The sequence below is a fragment of the Diabrotica undecimpunctata genome, chromosome 2 (genome assembly GCF_040954645.1).
Source record: "Diabrotica undecimpunctata isolate CICGRU chromosome 2, icDiaUnde3, whole genome shotgun sequence".
Taxonomy (NCBI): domain Eukaryota; kingdom Metazoa; phylum Arthropoda; class Insecta; order Coleoptera; family Chrysomelidae; genus Diabrotica; species Diabrotica undecimpunctata.
The window spans coordinates 56,137,913-56,155,945 of record NC_092804.1 but is presented as its reverse complement, the minus strand read 5'-3'; the positions used below and the strand labels follow the sequence as shown (position 1 = coordinate 56,155,945).

The 18,033-nt window shown below is 34.0% G+C and overlaps 2 protein-coding genes across 8 annotated transcripts in view; one reads left to right on the top strand and one right to left on the bottom strand.

Moving 5' to 3' along the window:
* LOC140434570 (putative fatty acyl-CoA reductase CG8306) overlaps nt 1-4,716 on the bottom strand; it is a 99,855-nt gene extending 95,139 nt beyond the window's left edge. Inside the window, exon 1 of the mRNA XM_072522928.1 lies at nt 4,516-4,716. Coding sequence (XP_072379029.1) covers nt 4,516-4,517 — 2 coding nt within the window. The 5' untranslated portion in view covers nt 4,518-4,716. The remainder of the gene's footprint in view (nt 1-4,515) is intronic.
* A 4,528-nt stretch (nt 4,717-9,244) lies between these two features.
* Nucleotides 9,245-18,033, top strand: part of tweek (transmembrane protein KIAA1109 homolog tweek) — a 204,308-nt gene continuing 195,519 nt past the window's right edge. For all 7 annotated transcript variants that reach the window (XM_072522926.1, XM_072522925.1, XM_072522922.1 and 4 more), the window contains exons 1-5: nt 9,245-9,643; nt 14,431-14,574; nt 14,672-14,946; nt 16,096-16,465; nt 16,960-17,204. In XM_072522926.1, the coding sequence (XP_072379027.1) occupies nt 9,412-9,643; nt 14,431-14,574; nt 14,672-14,946; nt 16,096-16,465; nt 16,960-17,204 (1,266 nt within the window). In that variant the 5' untranslated portion in view covers nt 9,245-9,411. The remainder of the gene's footprint in view (nt 9,644-14,430; nt 14,575-14,671; nt 14,947-16,095; nt 16,466-16,959; nt 17,205-18,033) is intronic.

Here is an 18,033-nt window from a genome sequence, read left to right as displayed (position 1 = left end):
AACAAATTAAACCCGGATTATATATTGCCATCGCGAAAAAAAATAGCTCAGATGCTGGAAGACAAATACAAAATATGCAATTTAGAAGTAAAAGAGAAGTTACAAGGTGTAGAGTATATAGCTCTGACAACAGATATATGGAGTTCAGATAGTCAAAAAAGCTTTATAAGTGTAACTGCACATTTTATAAAGGATGTAAAATTGCATTCTATAGTAATTTCAACGACTGAACTGTCTGAACATCATACATCATTAAATATTGCAAATGCTTTGCGATCAATATTATTAGATTGGGAAATTTTTGATAAAATAGTAACCATTGTAACTGATAATGCTTCTAATATGAAAAAAGCAGTCAAGGATTTCCTAAACAAAAGAAATCACTTTTGTGTTGCTCACACATTAAATCTCGTCGTAAAAGACTGCATTAGCAAAAATAATGAAAATGACCGAAATTCTGATTTAAAAAATGCCGCAGTGCTGGATGTTATATTAAAAAGTGGTGCAATAGTGACCCAGTTTAAACAGAGCATAAAATCGTCTAATACACTGAGAGACATGCAGAGACAAATGAACTTAGATATTATCAAACTTAAGCAAGATGTACAAACAAGGTGGAATTCGACATATTTAATGTTTGATAGATTATTGAGAGTCAAAGTTCCTCTATCCGCGACTTTACCACTGCTTGACTCGCCCCCATCAGACTTGACATCAGCTGAATGGTTAATTCTAGAAGATTGTGTGGTAATTTTACAGCCAGTAGAAAAAATCACCACCGCATTACCTGGGGAATCATATCCGACGCTATCATGCATTATCCCTCTAGTTAGAGGACTACAAAGTTCTTTAATGAAGAAAACTCCATTGACTGAACCTGGGAAACACCTACAGCGATCGTTACTGGAAAATGTAGACAAAAGATTAGGTGTTTATGAAGTTAACCGGACTGCATCAATGGCAACCATTCTAGATCCACGTTTTAAAAAAAAGGCATTTGGAACGGACATTGCTGCAGAAAATGCGATTAAATATGTATTGGATGAACTGGCACAATTTAAACAAGTTCATGAGCAAATACCAGAACCAGCCGTAGTGTCGACATCTGGAACTTCAGCTAAAGCCGATGACGACGATATATGGGAGGATTTTGACAAGAAAATAGGTGACACTGTCATGCAACAGACAACAATCTCCTCTGCTACTATTGTTTTAACACAATATCTAGATTTGCCATATCTAGATAGAAAGCAAGACCCACTACATTTTTGAAAGCAAAGGGAACACATATTTCCTTCCCTATGTCGAATGGCATATAAATATTTATGCATTCCTGCTACCTCTGTGCCATCAGAACGCCTTTTTTCTAAAGCTGGATTACTTACTAATCAAAGAAGGAACAGACTCATGCCAAAAAAAGTGGACGAACTATTATTTTTAAACTCTTTCTGTACTGAAAAGAGGACATATTGAAGTAATTTGTTATTTATACGTATATATTTTTTTATTGTAATTTTATTTAAAGAAAAAATATTTTATTTTCTGTAAGTATTCTTTTTATAGATAAGAAAAAGCAGTTATTTTGTTATCTAAGGAGATACTTATTTAAGTTTTGTTTTGTTGTACTTTACAGTTACTTAACTTTGCTGGTCTTGTGCCTATTAAGTAGATATCAAAGATTTCTTTAAAATGTTTGTAGTTAATAGCTGTTGTTTAAGAGTGCAATATTGATTAGTTTTAGAATATTATTTACACATTCAACAGATAATAAATGTTATCTAAAAACTGCAAAGTGATGCACATTAGTACCTTTAAATCATTAAGTGTACCACAATCAACTAAATTTTACTATTTGAGACTCATTCGCGGTTCCTTTTATTTTTTCGTTATTTTTTTAAATGTTTTCCAATTAGTATTAGAATTAGTATTATTAAGAGTATGTAAGGTATACATACTCGTACGTAATACATATAAATATAGCAAGTTTATTGTTAATAAACATTTGATTGAAAATACCTACTATTTTTTATTAATAACAATATTACATTTATCCTATTGGTTTTCTAATTGTTTAAAAATATCAACTAGTCTTGTGCCTACTAATGGTCGCTGCTACGACTCCAAGTCGAGTCAACTCGAGTTGCAACTCGAGTTGATCGATATATGAACTCGATCAACTCGAGTCAGAAAAGATCCGACTCGTCACATCGCTAGGCACAAGTTGTATTTTTCTCATTATTCAAAATCATTTATTAATTCTTATAGGGATATATTCAGTTAAAAAATACTGTCTTATTGTGGTTTCAATATCATATGACCCAAATAGACCACTTACCACACAGCTAATTAAGAATTATTTTTGTAATGCAGTACACAGTCTAGAAATACAAGATAATAGTGGCATATACTAGACTGATAGAAACCAACAAGAATATGCATGTCTAGATATTATTTGTATTGTGTATCAATTCAATTTACATCAAAACACAGTTGCAGTAAGAGCTTTTTCTAATTATAGAATGTCTACTGGGAGAAAATTAGTAGAACTAGCAAAAGCTATGACTAAATTCAGTGATTCAGATAGTTTTGATGAAGATTCAGATGATTCAGTTTTAGATAGAAATGTCGTGCTTTCCTCAGAGTCATCAGATCTTACCAATTCAGATGTAGCTATGGAAGAAGCTAATGGTTTTGAAGAGAATGAGAAAGAAAATGTTACTGCATAGATTATACAAGATTATTGATGAAACAAGATTACTGAATGGTCAGAAATAAGTGAAATTGATGAAATCATATTTCAAATGCTTTGTAAAAAAGAGCCAGTTTATAATATTCCAGATGATGCAAAAAAACCCTCAGATTGTTTTAGATTATTGGTTCATGATACCCTAAATGAAATTATGATTCAAGAAACTAATCGCTATGCAGAAGTTCACTACAAAAACATGTAAAACCAAAATCTCAAATGAAATTTTTTTGCCTTCATCCTCTGCATGGGAATTATTAGTGTTTAAAAACTGAAACATTATTGGTCCAAGGATAATCTATTTTACAATCAGTTTATTATTTCAGTGATGACTTGTGACATCACTTAAGATGATAATACTAAAGAGATAGGCGCAGATAAACTATTTCTTAATAGATAAAGTTTTGCACCATTATTGATCCTATGCTAAAGAACTTCAAAAACTGTATAATTTTCATTAAAGATTTGGTCAAAAAGAAATCCATGATACCTTAGAGAAGGTGTTTACTGGTTCAGCAAGATAAAAAAATAAGGTGCATAAATATGGTGTAAAGATGTATAAATTATACTGTACTGATGGATATGTAATTAACTTTAAACTTTATACTGCTGAGGATGATAATGTGACAGGCAAGTCTCATGTTGAACATATTGTAGATTTGTTGATGCAAAAATTTATGGAAATTACTTTTAAATTGTTAAATCTTCTATGATAACTATTATACATCAATAGAACTTGCAAGAATATTTGCAAAGAATACTTGATATAATAATTTGCGATCAGTACAAAAAAAACAGAAAAGGTTTGCCAAGTGTCCTATCAGGCGAGGTGATGTCATGGGAAGACAATGAGATCTATTAAAATGTTAAAACGGGTTGACAAAAGACCAGTTTTGATGTTTGAACAGCTAAAACAGTTGAACATCATAATTGTATCTTAGTTTTCTCAAATAAAAAGAAAAATAATACATCAGGCTTAAAACACAGGCTATTCTTGATTATAACTTAGTGAAAGGGGTGTTAATTTTAGTGATCAAATAGCTTCCTACCACAATCCAATCTACAAAACTGTGAAGTGTTACCAGAAAGTAGGAGTAGAATTAATACTTAATACCACAGTGGTCAATACTTGACAACACACAGAGACAAGTTAAATTTTCTTGACTTCAGACTGGAACTTGCAAAGGCATTGGCAAATAGAGAAAATTTGGAACCCTCACAATAACTTAAACTAAAAAATGCCATACACTTTGGCAAAGCAATGTAGATAATAAAAAAAGAAAGACAATGTACATGATGTTACAAAATTTTGAGAAGAATCATCACAAGTAGAGAGGCAGATAGAAAAGTCAAAAAAGTTCAAATATACTGTGAAAAATGTGATTGGAAACCTGAATTCTGTCTAATGTGTTTTAATGGAGCACATAAACGAGTAGCAATAAAAGTATCTCATTTCAAGAATATTTTAAAAACAGAACACCTTATTGAGTTTGAAAAATCTACCTTTCAAATTATTTAAAATTTTGTTTCTCATCAATTCACTATTTAGCAGTTTATAAAATTTGTACTTTGCTATTTTATAATTGATTACAAATCTTAAAATAATATTAAGATTACTTAATATAATTAAAAAAAAATAAATATAAAAAAATATAAAGCGATCCTGAAAATAAAGGAAACAAATAAGACCCGTATTCTAATTATTAGGACGTTTTTCACATTTGGTCCCAGTGAAAATAGAAATTATTAATATAGAAATTAAAACTTACATGGTTTTCCAAAATTAAACCGCACAAGAGTAAGGTTATCTTTGGATACAAATATGGATATCCAATTTTTTCCAGAAACAAGTTTTTATTTAGTCTTTAACAGAGTTAAGTAAACACACAAATGACAAAAAGTAATTAAAACAATATAAAAAAGGAATATTTTCAACTTTCCACCACTATTCGTTCCACAAGCGATATCAAAACCCTCTTATCTATGGATATCAACAAAACAAGTCAAGTAAGTAGCAATAAAAACCGGTTGCCGTTGCCGGTTCGGTTCGAACTTGGAACTGAAATTAAAAATGAATTTAGAGTTGGAAGGGATGAGAACAGTTATGAGTTTGAGTGCGTAAATTGTGCGTTTTTGGTGAAACATTAATAATTATTATAATAATTAATAATTCTAGAAAACTTATTTTATTCAGTTCTTTTTATATTCAGAAAACTATTTTAAAATATTTTGATTAACCAAAATATGAAAATAATCTATGCAAGAAGATGGTAAACGTACTGCAAGAAATCTCAGAAAAAAGTTATTTAGTTTTACATTTAGGAAATTATAGAATTCAGAGATTCAAAATAATTTTTCTCAAAAAGTTGATAATGAATTTTCTATTTGAATACAAACATACTCAAAAATGACTAATTTTAGAGACCCTTTCTTTCTCCAAATTTTTGTAATGCAGCTGAAAGTTTTATTCAATCCCTTTCCACATTACTCAATCTATGATAGCTTCTAATGCTCGTGCAACATTTGAAAGGCTTATGGAAAATGTGTTAGGAGGGTTATCTTGGAAAACGTGCTTAGTGCATTTAGACCGACATAATCGTCTTGGGGAAACTTTTGAAGATCATCTGAAGAATTTGAAAGATGTTTTTAACCAACTTACAACGAATCAATTGATGTTAAAGCTCAAAAAGTGTCAGCTATTTTAGTCAATTATCTGGGCCAGGGTCATATAGTCAGAAAAGAACGAGTGGCCGTGGATAAGGAAAAAATCGATTTTATCAAGGAGTGGCCAAAACTTGCAAACATCAACTGAGAAGTTTTCTTGGGCTATGTACTTACTTTCGGAGGTTCACTAAGAAGTTTGCAGATATCGCTAATCCATTAACGCGACATAAAGAGGAAGCAAGAGATTACTGCTGGGATGGAGACTGATAAAACTGCCTTTGAAAACTTAAAGAAGTATTTAATTACATCACCAATATTAGGGTATCCACTGCCAGAAGGAGAGCGTATCTTAGATACAGAGGCAAGTAATGTGAGGATTGGAGGAGTGTTATTTCAGATTCAAGGAGGACAGGAGAAGGAGTCCTTGGATATTTCAGTAAAGAGCTTTCAAACCCTGAGCGAAATTATTGCCACACTAGAAGGGAACTGCGAGCAGTAGTGAAATCAATATAACACTTCTATTAATATCTTTATCGAAAGAAGCAATCCTAACCGACCATAGCCCTTAAGTTGTTATCCGGAGGGTCAGATAGCCAGATGGATTGAATGACTCCAATAATACAATTTCAAGATTGAGCATCGGGCCGAAGTTAGCCACAGGGACGCTGATTCTCTCTCTAGAAGACCATGCCCAACCGAGTATTACCACTGCAACAAAACATAATCCAAGGAAGCAGCAGTGCTAAGAACAAAGGTGGTCAACGACGAGAAGATGCCTACTAATATCAGAGAAGAACAATAGAAAGATCTAGTTTTACACAAAATTCAAAAATGCAGAGAAAAACACTCGACCGTCTTGGCAAGAAATATCAAACCTATGCTCAGTAAGTAGTTAAAACGTGTTGGGCCCAGTGGGACTCCTTTATCATGGAAGACGGTTTACTTAAACGAGTACTGTAAAATGATGATGGTTCCGAGAAGAGAACACAGTTGGTGATTCCAAAGAGCAGAATAGTCTAAGTACTTCGTAAGTTGCACGACAGTCCATTGGGAGGGCATTTCGGTGTAAAGAAAACCCTTCAGAGAATTCGGGAACGTCTTTATTGGATGAATAGTTCCAATGTAATGTAAAGAACTAGTATAAGAAACGTACTATTTGTGCCACGAGTAACGGACCTTAGCGAAAAAGAAAAACTCGTAAGAGACAATACAATGTTGGAAGTCTGTTTCACAGAATAACTTTGGACATTGCCGGGCCATTTTCAGAAAGTACATTGTGGTCGTGATGGATTACTTCACAAAGTGGGTCGATACCAGAAGGCCGTTGATCAAAGAGTACGTCAGTCGATTTGGTGTGCCTTTGGAGATTCATACTGACCAAGGAAGGAACTATTAGAGAACGATCTATTCCAGGGAATCTGCAGTATACTAGGCATGAAGAAAACAATAACTACAACCTACCGCCCGCAATCGGATGAAGTGGTAGAGTGAATGAATCAGATAATCGGCAAGTATTTGGCAAAAATGGTGTCCAATCACCAGCAAGACTGGACCAGTATCTGCTGTTTTTCGCAATTGCCTGTAGATCCGCTGTTAATGAAGCAACGGGCCAAACACCAGCAAGAGTCCTATTTGGACGCGAGATGCGACTACCTTGTGATCTAGAGCTTTGGAGTCGACCTCGAGAAGATGTAGCTGGTGAAGATTATTTGAATGAATTACTAAGAAACGATCGAATGAAGAAACGGTACGATACCCAAGCCGAAAAGGGATGTTTTAAAAGACGAATGACAAAGTCTGGCTCTATAATCCAAAGAAACGATAGGGTTGTTCTCCCAAGTTGCTGCATTTCTGAGAAAGTCCGTACCTTATTAGGGAGAAGATTAAAGATGTCATCTAACTAATAAGCATGATTCCGAAGGAAAACCGATGATAATACACCATAGCCCTCTGGTATCATTAGAAGGAGACCACGACGTAGATGAAGAAGTGGAAGTAAAAATGTCCAAGAGTGTACTTGTTCTCACGTTTGAGGAATTCATGGGAGCATATGAAGGTACCAGTAAAGCAACACATGGTGTTATCTCTGAAGAAAAGCAAGATCTATTCGCACTTCCAGATTACTAGTCACTGACGGAAGGAAGTTTGGTCGCGTTTCAGAACTTCAATGCCAACTACCAGCTTCCGGAAAAGCTTACAAACTCCCAGATGCATCACGTTACCTTTTATATCTGATAACAAAAGACACTGCCCATGACCAATCCACCTACCAAGAGATATGGGAAGCATTAATTGAATTGAAAGAGCACGTGCTGCTGTTTAAAGTGCAAACCTAGCCATGCCAAAGCTAGAATGCCTCTAATTGAACTGGAAGGTGCCCCAAAATAGGACGGAAGAAATTTTTAAGGACACCGAAGTCTAGATACTAGTCTGTTGCAATTCGCATGATGGTGCGGTGCGGAGCGAAAACCGTCCCTTGCCACTTTTATACAACTGAGAGTTGTAAAAGAGGGTCCAGTTGCTGAATCCAACATCCAGTTCTAGTCCCGACAAGGTTCCAGGAGGACCCATCTATTAAGGAGGGGAAACTGTTGCGCCAAGCCCTTATTACTCTTCTGATTGAACATGCAGGCGTTCTATCAAGAAGCTCTGGTTGTTTGTCGCGAAAATTCTACTGTATTCTGAGAAGGCTCCGATACGATACGGAGGGCTACGCGACGATTTGATCCACTGCTGTTAATGCCACCGAGAAATTTCCAGGGGGTTCCGCAACGACTGAAGCTATTATGTAAACAGATAAATTAGAATATAGAAGTTAGTCAAAAATATAAATTTGTACAGTTAAGTAAATAAATGTTATAAATTAATTATGTTTTAGCATTGGTGTTAGAAGACATAAAATAAATTAATATAAGCGTTACAATATCATAAATGTAAAGAAACTGTTAAAGTGAATATTAAAAATTTCAAACATACAAAACTATAAACAAAAATATCTCACTTGCAAAGTTTTCTAAACCTAAGCAAACTATAAGTGAGATGTGTTCATCAAATGTGTTCCCTTTTAAAAGCAGACTTCACGGCAGACTTTGTCGTAGTTAAGGCGTTCTTCATGCTGGCTCATGGTCGCTAATTATGTGATGTGAGCGTTACTGAGTGAAACCAATCAACTTCGATACTAGGCGATACTCAGGTTTTATTTCCTTCTGCAGGCAGAAGGAATGCACCAGGAAGCTGGTGCATAACCCGGTGCATTCCTGGGCAGGAACAAACAAACAAAAACCGCCATGAAGATTGGCAAGGGTGTAATTCGGTCGAGCGAACAATTACAATTCTAAACTTGCAGATCCTACTAGTATCATTATGTTAAAAAACTTATATGACTGTCTTAACAAGAAAGGAGTAGTAGTTTACCTATAAGACCATCAAAAGAAATATTTTTAGTTTGATAATTTGTTGAATATTGGCAAAATATCGAAATCAAGGATAACATTTTTTTAAGAAATTACTTTTGTCTACATCAACCTTAAAGCAGTTTTCCTTCAAATCTCTTTGCCCAAACTATATCAGTAAAAATGCTTTAACTTTGAACAAAGATATATGAAGGGAAACAACTTTAAGCGTTTAACGTAGGCAGAAGTAGTTAGTTGAATACTTGACCATAAATTATGTTAAACTAAATTTAACTTAATTTAATCTAAATGCTCCTGTTTTCACATGGAAAAGTTTATGGAAATAACATATCTACATGGTATGCAACCCAATATACACATTAAAGAATGAAAAAAGTGATAAGTTCACAAAATGACAGTTGACGGCTAGTCGTATCTCGTAGTATCACTGCAGTCAGTGATAAATGTCAAAATGGGTCAAAAGTTAAATGTAATAATAAAAACAGTGTAAAGTACCACACATCGTATAATATTATGTATAAAATGTAGTTTAGGTGGCAATAAATAAATATATCCTAGTGGACCTAGTGCAGCAAAGTGATATTAAAAATGGGGTCCACTCTACCTCCCGAGTATTTTACTCCTGCGCCCAATATAACAACAAAACATTTAAATCTAGAGGATATTAAAATGGATTCGAATTTTGCTATGCTGCTTTGCAGTTTGGTTTTTGCAGTTTCTTGGGTCATTTATATTACTTATTATAACTCCAGGGTTATGGGGTATATAATTACAAAAGTAGTTAATAAATTATTCATTGGGGAAGGTTACTTTAAAATAGGTGAGTTTATTTAACCCTTTGTTATCCTTTGTATATATGTTTATTTTGTTTATATCATATTTTGATTATTTAAACTATTATTGTCTTACTGTAAACTTTCATTTTTGCACTTTGAAAATTTATTTTTATGACAAGGTTTTTAGCCCATGACAAGCCTACATTAATAGTGATAACAATATATTTGTTCAATGACTCAATTCATTTAGCTGATCACAATATCTATTTGCAACTAATTATGATTATCATTATTAAGATTAAAAAAAGAAACTAAATCTAAATATCTTATTGATTAACCACAATCTTCTTTACATGCTATCTCCACAACAGACGTTGGTAATAATTTAAACTAAACTAAACATAATACAGAGCATATTTTATTGTAAATACTGTTTTATTGTAATGACTCATTCCAGAGATCATTGGTTTAATGTAAAAAAAATCTTCATAGTGATGGATATTTGGACATTATTGACATTTTTGCTGCTATTAAAAAAATAACAGAAAAGGAAAATAGCAACAATTACAGCTATCAAACATTGCTGTTAGCGATTAAAGCACAAGTAAGAAATCTTACTGATAGATATATTCTATCTTAAACAATGATTTGGTTAAAATCTCTGATTTATTGTTATTTCAATAATAAATAACTGAATTAGAAATGACAGAAAGTGTAAAATGGAAGTAATAATCAATAAAACAGAATCAATAATAGCAGTTACAGAATATAAGTAGAATATAGAGTATAGAGTATTTTATAAATCTTAATATCACAACTTATACACATCTTAGATGTGACATGACCTAACTGAAATATATATATAATTATATTTTACACTTTACTTTGTTTATTTGTTTGCTTTAGTTAATTTATTTTACTAAACCCTTTTCAAGTCCCAAGCCAATTTATTTTATGGCCCCAAAAATCTTTCAAAATACCTTGCTCTCATAGGTTAATATAGATGTTGTCCTTGTTTCAAGAAGGTGCAGTATATTCCCTTAAAGTTCAATCTTTTAACATTGATATCATGTTGCTTCAATTTTAATTTTTAATACACTTAATATGTAATTTAAATATGATGGTCAAGGATCAGGGCCGGATTAAGGCACGGGCCAACTGGGCCGCGGCCCAGGGCGGCAAAATTTTGGGGCGGCGGATTTGAGAAAAAAAAAGTGTAATTATTTTTGATTGATTATAAAGCTTTATTATCGATTATCAAGACCAGTGAACCTGAGCATTAAATATTAAAAAACTATTTTATTGTTTATTATTTATTTATAACGCGACACTCTGCGCGGTGTAATGTGTCGCAGTACACTACGCTACGCCACTCTATCCAAGTGAGTCGAAGGGGCGAGGCGGCAGTCTGTATCGTACGCTACGCACGGGAAATTTAGTTGTGGGATCGTAGTAGTTGCTAGCATTGGCTGATGGCAGGCGTCTTGTCGCCTTGCCGCCTCCCTCCCCCCACCAACTCCATCACCGCCACGCGCCATTGTCATTCGGTTGTCTGGTCTCAACTCCACGTACTGCAGTCTGTCTAACTGTTTAGGTTTAACGTTTTTGTAATTTGTTTTGAGCGGAGTAACATTTTGAAATTGTAACTTGTGAGGTAAGAAATATTTATTTGTTTATAGTAATGGTAATGTAAGTTAATATAGATCTTACATCTAAAGGTTCAGATAAGTTTATGCAGCAGCAGTTAGCACTGGTGTAAGGAGTAGTGAGACGGTGAGAGCTGTGCTGTGTAGGCCGTGAGGCCGTAAGTTGTCAAATTTTGTGGCTATTTAATTTTGCATATTTCGCCATTTTACTTTGTGGTAGTGAGAGAAGCACTTTGTGCAAAAAAACTATATTTTTTGCTTTCTCTGAATAGGCTAAATAAAAATAGGCGAGAATAAAAGAGCATGAAAACTCGCACGTTCACTACAATAGTGTAATAGTCTACAAACAAAGAGCAGAAGCAGCCGGGAGGATCGATAAGCTTCTACAAAACCAAGTGGAAGAAGAAATAAGGTATTGGAAGGCAGTTCTCCAGAGAGTGGTGGCCATAATAAAAAAACTTGCCTCGCGTGGTCTTGCCTTTAGGGGGACTGACGAAAAATTTGGTTCTTTTTCAAATGGCAACTATATGATGTGCTTGGAGCTGATTGCCGAATTTGATCCATTTTTGAAAGCACACATTGAAAAATATGGGAAAGCGGGTAAAGGCAATCAGTCATACCTATCATCAACCATTTGTGAAGAACTCATCGAAATAATGGCAAAAACCGTTATTGATACAATTTTGAATGATGCTAAGAAAAGCAAGTACTATTCTATAATAGTAGATTCTACCCCTGATGTAACACACATTGATCAATTGTCTTTCATATTAAGGTATGTGAATGAATTGGGAATCCCTGAAGAACATTTTGTTGAATTTATGAAAAATCAAGGTCATACAGGTGAAGAACTAGTGAACTCAGTGCTTTCTTTCCTACAGTCGAAAGGATTGGACATACAAAACTGTAGGGGACAGTCCTATGACAACGCGTCAAATATGTCAGGAATGTACTCGGGGTTGCAGGCAAGACTTAAAGAAAAGAATCCCTTGATATTTTATGTGCCTTGTTCAGCGCATTCACTAAATTTAGTGGGATCAAGCGCAGCAGAATGCTGTTCTCTTGCAAAACATTTCTTTGATCTCTTGCAAGGATTGTACAATTTTTTCTCGTCTTCTACGCACAGGTGGAATCTTCTTCTGTCAAATTTCACGGCCAAAGGAAAGGACAAGAACACGTCGTTGAAGTCTCTCAGTGTTACAAGATGGTCTGCAAGGGAAGAAGCTTGCAAAAGCCTTAATAAAGACTACAAACCCATGGTCAAGACGCTGATAGACATGACTTCAAGCAATCATGAAAACAAACAGACACAATCCAAAGCCAAAGGGTTGTTGCGAAAACTAATGTCTCTAGAAACATGTTTCATGGCAGCCCTTTGGGGAGATGTACTTCAAAAATTTAATTCAGTCAGTGAAAAGATCCAGGCTGAAAATATGACCGTGGACAGCGTTGTAATCCTGTACAACTCACTCACAGAGTATGTGATGAACATGAAAGACATGTTTACCCACTATAAGAAAGAGGGCGAAAAAAAACTGCAAATTGCGCAAGGTGAAATGAGACAGAACGATGAGCCAGAACTTCCACAAGAGACGCAGCCGCAGGTGCAGCAAGATTTTGATCGCCCAAAAAGAAAGGCGAAAAGAAAGAGGTTCTTTGATGAATCTTCAGAAGAAGATGAAGAAAGAACTTATGATGAGGATGATGACATTAGGGGAAATTGTCTTCAACAAAGTTATGACATCATCGTGGAAACACTTCAGTTTCAGTTAGACAAAAGGATCTCTGTGTACACAGACTTCGTTGCAAAGTTTTCATTTCTAACAAAATTAAAGACTCTAACTACCGAAGAAATTACTGCTAACGCGACGTCTTTACAGAAAATCTATATTGAAGACATTGAAGAGTCAGAGTTTATATGCGAGTGCATCCATCTGAAAGGACTTCTGATCCGAGGAAACTACAAAGAAGCCGAAAAAGACTTTTCACTATCAAACTTGTACAGATTTTTGATAGAAAAAAATCTACAGGACTTGTTTCCCAACGTGGCTATTGGTTTGAAAATGTTTTTGACAACTCCTGCTACAAACTGTTCTGCTGAGAGATCGTTTTCGACCTTGAAAAGAGTCAAAAACTATCTGCGTTCAACAGTGACTCAAGAACGACTCGTCAGCCTGGCTGTTTTAGCCATAGAACATGAACTGACAACAAAACTCGATTTCAGTGCAGTTGTTGATGATTTTTCCAATGCACGTGCAAGAAAGAAGAAGTTTTAAGTTATATTTACTTTAACAAAGCTAATTTAGTGAGTAAGTTATTTGTTTGGATATGTGATTTGTATGCTATGAACAGTTATATTTCGATGTTGTATATATTTGTTATTATCCTATATTCAATACAGAAATTATCATTTATTTTGCAGTCTTACTCTGTACACCTTTTACTAATTTTAGCCCCTTCCTAACTGTACTGTTTTTGCCCATAAATCGACAGCAATGACCGATTATGGCTCAAAGCCTGCGGGCACATTCACAGGTGAGCCGTCGCCGAGTAACGAAGCCGAATTTTCACTTCACTCCAAATCAATCATTCTCAGCCAAAATAGTCATAAAACTATAAAAGAATTGTTGAGTTTGGGAATTACGAGCTGCATGATATTTCACAAAATAATATCAACAACGATTTTATTTACTATTATTGTAATCTTAAGTAATGGAATATCACGGTTGTAGAAAATGGTTTCGTAATTAACGGAGTTTTGTCAAATACTTTATTTTAATTAATAAAACGCAATTTTAGGACATAGTTTCTTGTTTTCATCATGAGAGGTACTAAAACCATTACAATATCAAGAGACAGTTGAGCGCTGGAAAATGTCCCAAAATGCGTTATTTTGCCTCTAAATTTCAATTTTTTTCGGGGGGGGGGAGCCCCGGACCCCCCCCCCCCCGGTGTTGCACCCCCACTAGGGCGGCAGGCAGACCTCTGGCCCATGGGCGGCAAAAGTGTTAATCCGGCCCTGTCAAGGATGATGGTGATAAAACCAAAAACGTTATGAAATTTTAATCCGTTTGGAAAATTTTTTATAATTTTTTTTAAATATATACCATTTTACACCAATCAACTACTGGAAATTTTCCTCTTTCATTATATACTTTTAATTGATAATATATTTTATTTTTTAGGCTCTTTAACTCTAAATGCCTTATCTGGCAAAATCATGTTTAGAGATTTAGTCTACATTACCCACGACTACACATTAAGAATTCAAGATGGTTATCTAATTTTTAGATGGTGGAGATCTTATGTTCCCAAAGATGTTAGTGAAGGTATGTATGGCATTATGTTAACAAACTTTTAGTGATATTAAAAAAAATAAGTTTTTACTGCTGTCAACTTTATTTATGCCAATATGTATTTTTTTAGATCTTTCCCATTCAGATACAAGACTTTCTGTGATGCTGAATGTTTTTGAACTACATGTTTATAATCGTTCTGATCTTTACTCAAGGCTAGAAAAAGTTTTTGGTTTATCTCCTGGTATGTTCCCCAATAACGATAAATATGATGTGGAAGCAGAAAGAAATGAGAATGAAGCCCAAGTTGTACCAAAAAAAGACAAGAAAAAACCAAAACCCGAAGCTGCAATGGCAAAAACATGGAGAGATTTAATACCTGTTATAAAATGTGATGTATCTTCTGTAAGTACATATTAGTGTTTTATTATATTTGATATATATATATACATATATATATATATATATATATATATATATATATTTTGGTTTATATGGTGTACAGTATTGTCCAAATTTTTAAAATATTTCCTTTCTTCCTAACAACATACCATTTTACTGTAAAATTTCCTTTTTAACCCTTTCGCTGTGTCAAAAAATTACCTACTGCTGACCAGTGCAACAGTAGATTTTTAAAACTAAATGCAATACTTGTTTAACCATCAATTTTTATTGTACATATATTAAAACTGACTATAATCATTTTTCTTTGAATTTTTGCAGACGCAAATGTGCTGTATACAGTTTTCAAGGAATTTCTTTTAATTGTGGAGGATGCACTTGTGCGCTTTAATACAAATTTTTGTATTTAGTAAATTAAATTTTATTTTATTCATAAAAACAGGAATATTAAAATGTAAAATAAAAGTTTACAAAATATGAATTTTTTGGTAATGTCTTTCTATATTGATACATGATATTCTCTGAAACAGTTGCCTAAGCAGAGGTCAGGTTTATCGGGACTTTCTTGACAATGATAAATAGTATCTCTGTGGATCTTATTTTTATTGCATGTCACAACATTCTTTTGTAAGAGTTTTACCATGTTAATTAAGTAACTCAATTTTCGAAGGTGTGATCAATTTGAAATCTAGAATCTACTAAACTAAATTTATTCTGAACTCAAGGTTAAATGAGTATAAAACGTTTTTCTTTTTTTCATGTATTTTTAAAATACAAGTAAATTTTATTTTCTTATTTCTCTTTTAAAAGATTTGACATATTTTTCGTGAATACTTGTATCTTAAAAATTGAAAAAGTGGGTTAAAATTTAGCTATTTTTTATTTACGCTTATATTGAGACTTCATTATGCCTGCACTCTTTACCCATCAAGCTCTAAAATTTAGGTATAAACCATAGACACATAATACAAGATTAGAAAGAGATGCAGGTACTACTTTGCGTCAGTTTTCTTTGTCGCATTGGGGGAACAGGCTGGTATTGCAACGATCAGTCTATCTTCTATTTTATGTCTATGATATAAACGAATAATAACATAACCTAATAAAATTAATAATAACCTTATCTTCATTATTCGGTTGTAATCTTTTCAGAGTCGGGTTGTCTTTGGAAATCGCCTAGTACCAACCACTTTAAGTATAACATTCGAGGAATCACACTTTGTCTACTCCACCAAACCTGCGGTATGTACGCTAGACAGATTTATGCACTTCGTCAAATGCAAGGCTGAGAACGTTAAAGTTATGCTAGCTCCAAGCATCAAATATACAGGAATGCTCGATGATCCACCAAGATATATGGGTGAAGGATTTGTTTTGATGTCCACCAATGATGTAGAATTGTATTTTTACATGGATGAGCCGGGTTTGGTGCCAGAGGAGCCCGTTTTAATTACTCTAGCCAATGGAGAAATTGTAGAACCTAGCCCTCCTCAATGGGGCGTAGATATTAAATGTGGAAAAGGTATGTTTGCATGTTATTTTTTATCAAAATATTGATACGTTTTAGTTACTATTTAGATTTTATATGTATCTTGTTACTACTCCATCCTAAAAGATGGCGTAGTAACGTCCGTATATAGTTATTTTGATAACTATTGTCTAGGACGGGAAAGATTTTTGTTTTCGTTCAGAGTAGTGGCTATACCGCTCTGAGGAGACCTAAAGAGGTCGAAATACGTATAAGCGGCTGTCGCTGCCCTGTATCAAAACAAAAATCTAATACTGTCATTATGTTTTATCGTAAGTATTTTAATCTTGCTCACCTTTTGCCATCATACCAAAATGCAAAACGGTTATTTTATGCGTCTAGTAAATAAAGTCTTAAGCCTTTTTAATATAATTATTTTTTCCCAACGATTTTCTTTAATTTAATGCCCATTGAAAATTGTTGAAAGGTCTAGTAACATTGATTTATATGGTTCCGAAATCGAATGAATTGATTTGTATGTATTATAGGTACTGACTTCAGTTACGGACCTTGGGCAGATCGGCAACGAGAACATCTTTTTAAATTTTTCTATCCACAAGATTTTTTGCCCATGGAAGTCACAGTGCCCCCAAAACCGGGCGAAAAAAGACAAATGCAATCATTTGATGTAAGATTGTTAATGCAGAATGAGGCGACGATTGATATTCTGTTCACCAAAGACAAAGAAACGAACGCCGTACATATTAATGTTGGTGCTGGAAGCTACTTAGAGGTGAGTTATTTTAGATCAAATTTGTGGTGACAAAAACTTAATTACTTAAATATTTGAAACATTTATAAATACACCCATAGATAAAAATATCGAATATGTTGGAATTTTCTAATTTTTGTTTTTTTAAAATGAATTCTGGTCAATCAAGTCGTTTATTGTGAAATAGAGTTTATTTTAACAATGTTTAATGAACAAGTTTAAGTTTTTATGCGGAGAAAATTGCGAAAAAATAAATGCTTAATATTAGGTAAATAGGTTATTTTACTCTAAACTTAAATGCTAATTTAAATTACTTAAACAAGTCTTTTTAACTGAAGGAAGTGCATGATCAGTAACCAGTATTCCCCCCTCTAGATCTTATTACTGCTTGCATCCTTCTCGGCATGCTTGCAAGTAAATTTTGGACATATCCTTGGATCATTGCATTCCATCCTGCACAACAAGCCGAAGCTACTCTATCGTATTTGGAACGGGATTTCTTTGTCGTATACAGCGTTTTAGGTGATTCCACATGTGATCTATTGGATTTAAATCCTGACTAAACGGTGGCTAATCCAATCTTTGAATTTGGACCTCATCAACTCATCAAGATAATTACTCACTATGGCAGCAGTATGTGCAATGTAACTAACATATGGCAAACCATAATCTTGTAGGACGTTTTAAATGTAAGAGTTATCAGTCATCCGTCCATTCACTTCCACAAGTGCGGTGCGGATCTCCCAACTAATACCTCCCCAAAGAATTATGCCACCACCTCCAAAATTAACGGTCTGGGCGAGATTTGAGCTGGCGAATCGTTCTCCAATTCTTCTGTAGACGTGATTTT